Here is a 4,434-nt window from a genome sequence, read left to right as displayed (position 1 = left end):
TGCCCATCAGATCTTGACTTTCCCTGGCAGGAGAATTATTATGAAATCATTGATTTTCTATTTGCCTTTGGGACTGAAATAAATCTATTATCCCCAAATAACCAACCCAATTCCAGACAAATACCAAACAGCTAAGCTCTTCTGCCCTGGGGGTAGCCATAAAATCCACAGACAATTTTATCCAAGTGTTTTTGGTGGCTCAGCAGCAGCTCCTGTGAGATTTTGTTTTCCTGCAGTTCCCCTGCAGGCCTAAGGGGACCAGAAGAGCGAGCTACACTGGCATTCTGGAAGGGAAGACTGTATACGTCAATTCGCCAAAACAAGTTTTAACATTTTCCCTGAAATGTAATCCTCTGTCTACTCACAGCAAGTGCCTGCTGCTCCAGGGCTTACCTGCTGGGCAATGACGATGGAGCTGGGTTGGGGACAGAATAAAGGAGTCAGGACCTGTAGCACCAACTCACACTCAGACCCTGAACAAACACCCGTCTTTTCTCGCAGGAGACTCAGCAGCTTTTCTTAGTAAGTTAGATGAATGGGCCAGACTGTCCAAAGCCAGACAGAGCTATGAAGTTTCACCAGGGGACACCTGCGGAAGGCATGTCCCTGGTGACTGGATTGGCTTCTTAAGACACGATGTTGGGAAAATCAGTAAGTCATTACTTTTCCTTTGAATTCCTAGCTCCTTTGGTCTTCAGATTCTGGCACAAGATGAAAGCCTCTGGTCTTCCCATCTGCCTTCTCTCTGCTGCATTTTATCTCTTCTGGACACCTTCTGCTGGGCTGAAGACACTCCATTTGGGAAGCTGTGTGATCACCACAAACCTTCAGGAAATGCGAAATGGATTTTCTGAGATACGGGACAGTGTGGTGAGTGAGGGAGGCAACCCCTCCCTGCCCCTGTGGCTGTCTCTCTCCTTCTCTCCTTGTCTTTCTCAGTCCTCTGGCAGCCCGGCAGTGTGATCACAAAAAGAGATAGGCTGGGGACTCCTGATCGGGGAGGATGTGTCCCCAAGAAGTAGTTGTAGTTCATAATTTAAGAGTGTTTTGGAAAGGGATACTGTCCATTGGGCCATGTGGCAGGGAAAAGAGGAGAGGTCTTGATGTCTAAGACCTGGCAGCAATCACTGACCTGTCCTTTGTTGCCTTGCCTTCTTCCATTTAGCAAGCCAAAGATGAAGTCATTGATATCAGAATCTTGAGGAAGACTGAGTCTTTGCAAGACACAAAGGTATGTGTTTGGTCCCAAAAGTTCTGGGAGGAAATACTGTTTGGAGGCATCTCCATCACCCTGGGTCTTGTCCCGGGACACCTTCCCCCCACCAACATACTAGTCTTCTTTGCAGCCTGCAGATCAGTGCTGCCTCCTTCGCCACGTACTGAGACTCTACCTGGACAGGGTATTCAAAAACTATCAGACTCCTGACCACCATATCCTCCGGAAGACCAGCAGTCTTGCCAACTCTTTTCTTACCATCAAGAAGGACCTCCGGCTCTGTGTGAGTAAAGGGTAAAAGCATCCATTGCTGCTTCATCCATAACTTCAGTGACTTAGCAACCAAGCTCTTTCTTGCCTCCATTTAATGGATAAAAAAGCTGAGTCCAAAAGTTCTCATAATCTGTCTTGTAGTGCGTGACTAGCTAATAAGAATTCAGTTTTACTGAGTTTTGGGTATACGCTCCATGCAAAAAAAAAAAAAATCTAAATAACTACAAAATGTTATTTGGTGTTTATGATAATTATCTATTATGCATGAAATTACACTTTTCTGTAGGTGAAGGATCCTACCACATATTAGTGTATCCTGTGTCCAGGTAGCTTCGCAGTAAGCCATTGGACTCGATATCAAGATAAGGTCTGAATAGGACCTGGGGATCCAACAAAGAGCCCCATATTTGAGCCTACGAAGCTGGCCTCCTCATCTGGTTGATCATTAGTTTTATAATCTCAAATGATGAGGTCTGAAAAGACTTTCTATAGGAATGGAGTATGTACAAGAATGCAGATGAAAGAGTTCTCCTTACTTTATGACAGTGGCAAGGGCAGAAAATCAGAATCTTTAATAAAAAATCTATTATTCTGTGGTATTCTTTTCAGCATGCACATATGACATGCTCTTGTGGAGAGGAAGCAACGGAGAAATACAGCCAGATTCTGAGTCACTTCGAAGAGGTATAGGAATTTGGGCCTTGGTTGGGATGGGTGCGTTTTTTAGAACTGAGATCACAGATGGGTGGGATGGATATTCATACTGGTAGAAACCCTGTAGTCCCCAATAGCCCTCTGAGGTCATGTGGACCACCCCTCTCCTTTAACCCAGAGGACATGCATCCAGTCTCCAGAAGTGTTGCTGTCCCTGGAACACACTCTGGGGTTCAAGAGGGAATGGCCCTAATTCCATCAAGGCACTTGAGACATCTGGATCTTCCAGCTGTACAAACAAGAGGCAATTGTTTTTCAAAATTCACCTACTTACACATGCCCTCAAAAGCACTCAGTCACAGTCTCACACATGTCTGTGCCATGCTGTTTCTCATTTCAGTGCCTCAGCACATCTGCCAGGAAGGCCTGGAGTCCTCTGCTCACTGACTAATCCCTATTCATCCTTTAAGACTCATCCTTGGCATCACTGCATCTCTCAAAGCGAGGTGCCTCTCCTGTCATCCCATGGGGACTCCATCCTCTGTCCACCACACTACATTTTAGTTGTCTGCTTCTGTCTCCCTCACTAGACTGAGGGAGGTAGGTAGGGATTGTGCCTCTCATCTCTGAATCCCTAGGCAGCCCAATGCTTAACACAATAAATATTTGTTCAATTAAAGTTGCACAGTAGTAACCCCTACACACACACGCGCACGCTCACACACACACACCTTTAACAACAACAACAACAGCCTAATTACTCTATCTCTGTGATTCAAAAGGCTTGAGTTGTAGTATGAATTCTCCCCCCAGGCTTCACTTTTTTCTATGTAATGGACTCCATGAGCTCCCTGACTCTTGGGGATCTTGAGATTCCATAACTGCTTTTGGGCTCTCCATCTTGAAAAGAATATTGTGCTTACAATCCCCTGCAGACCTACCAATGAAAGGAGAGGATGAACCTAGGAGCATATGTTGTCTTTTTATGAGAGGCTCACCACAGAAGCATGTGTCTTTCAGCTTACACCTCAAGCAGCAGTGGTGAAAGCTTTGGGAGAGCTGGACATTCTCCTGCAATGGATGGAGGAGATGGAATAGGGGAAGAGAATGATGACCCTACTGGCAGTAGTGCTGGCCAAGAGTTCCAGTCCTTGGAAGCAGGATCGCAAACTACCAACTCACTGCTATATAATTTAGTGCTGGGTCACCGCGTGTGTTATTTATTTATTTATTATTTGCTTCCTTATTGTGGCTATCCTCATGTGTTCCCACCCTTAATTTAGCCAATGGTTTTATAAGATTTTAATAATATCTTTTCTACTATTGGGTGTATTTATCGGTTAATATATTTATTTATTTTTTTCTATTTAACTTATTTATTTTTTGTTTTTTGTTTTGTTTTGTTTTTTAACTTATTTATTTTTTGTATGTGAAGATAAGACTTATAAAAAAATTTCAAGGATTGTATTTATAACCTGACTACAGGTTTTCGTAAACAAACCCTCTAAATTCCAGAGGGGTGGCTAGGGTTGTTATTTATTTTATTAGATTAAGGACTTGTTTACCGACTGCCAAGATTCTATGAGATATTTAAAAGACAACTAATGGCGATTAAGTGTGGGTTCTGGAAAAAGTTCTGATGTGAAATTGGAGACTTATTTTATAATTACTGACCACCCCCACTCAACTGCCCAACCCTGTGCTATTATGGAGTCTGTATGGTCAAAATGTATTTCTACAAATAAAATTTTCTTTGCATTATATCTTCTTGGAGTTTGAAAATGCTTCAGGAACAAAAACAATGGTGGGGAGACCTTGAATCTCATTACCTAGGGACTTCTGGCTTCTCTGGGGAAGAACGATGCCAATGGGAACCTCTTTTCTCTCTTACTGAACGCATTCCCAATTCTGTGTCTTAGTTGACCCACATCTCTGACCCCACGACTCTGCCCCTTTGTCCACATAAAGGGACTGTGACCAAGTGAAGAGCTTCAGTCATCCCTGCTTTATCCTTGTTGGCTTTGAGCACTGTCCTTTTTGACCTCTTGTTCTTTCTCACTTTTGTAATCAGACACTTGATTGCAACATGAATTACAACAGACAGAAAGCTCTATTATAAAGGTTAAAAATACGCAGATGCAAAGTGTAGTTTCTGGGCCTTGCCTACGTTGGGCTTTTCTACTTTCTATTCTGGCCAGCTCCAGGGTCTAGGTTGTTTCTGGATCGAGTCTTTGTGACCGTCTATTAAGCCGGTGTTCTCTCTTCAGGCCCGTTTCATGTTGAGCTTCCCT

At 43.5% G+C, this 4,434-nt stretch overlaps 1 protein-coding gene across 2 annotated transcripts; it reads left to right on the top strand.

Moving 5' to 3' along the window:
* Positions 1 to 711: 711 nt before the first annotated feature.
* IL20 (interleukin 20) lies at positions 712 to 3,857 on the top strand. Of its 2 annotated transcripts, XM_072828494.1 has the most exons (5): positions 712 to 870; positions 1,166 to 1,231; positions 1,347 to 1,499; positions 2,099 to 2,173; positions 3,164 to 3,857. In XM_072828494.1, the coding sequence occupies exons 1-5, from the start codon at positions 712 to 714 to the stop codon at positions 3,239 to 3,241; spliced, it is 531 nt and encodes a 176-aa protein (XP_072684595.1). In that variant the 3' UTR covers positions 3,242 to 3,857. The 2 variants fall into 2 exon arrangements, with proteins under 2 accessions (XP_072684595.1, XP_072684596.1); XM_072828495.1 differs by lacking the exon at positions 2,099 to 2,173.
* The last annotated feature ends 577 nt before the right edge of the window (positions 3,858 to 4,434 follow it).

This window comes from Canis lupus, chromosome 6 (assembly GCF_048164855.1).
Source record: "Canis lupus baileyi chromosome 6, mCanLup2.hap1, whole genome shotgun sequence".
NCBI lineage: Eukaryota > Metazoa > Chordata > Mammalia > Carnivora > Canidae > Canis > Canis lupus.
This window is presented reverse-complemented; position numbering and strand designations above follow the sequence as displayed.

Coding starts and splice junctions, on each gene's coding strand:
- IL20 (XM_072828494.1), top strand. CDS start 712: ATGAAAGCCTCTGGTCTTCCCATCTGCCTTCTCTCTGCTGCATTTTAT. Junction 871..1,165: donor CTGAGATACGGGACAGTGTG/GTGAGTGAGGGA, acceptor TCTTCCATTTAG/CAAGCCAAAGATGAAGTCAT. Junction 1,500..2,098: donor AGAAGGACCTCCGGCTCTGT/GTGAGTAAAGGG, acceptor TATTCTTTTCAG/CATGCACATATGACATGCTC.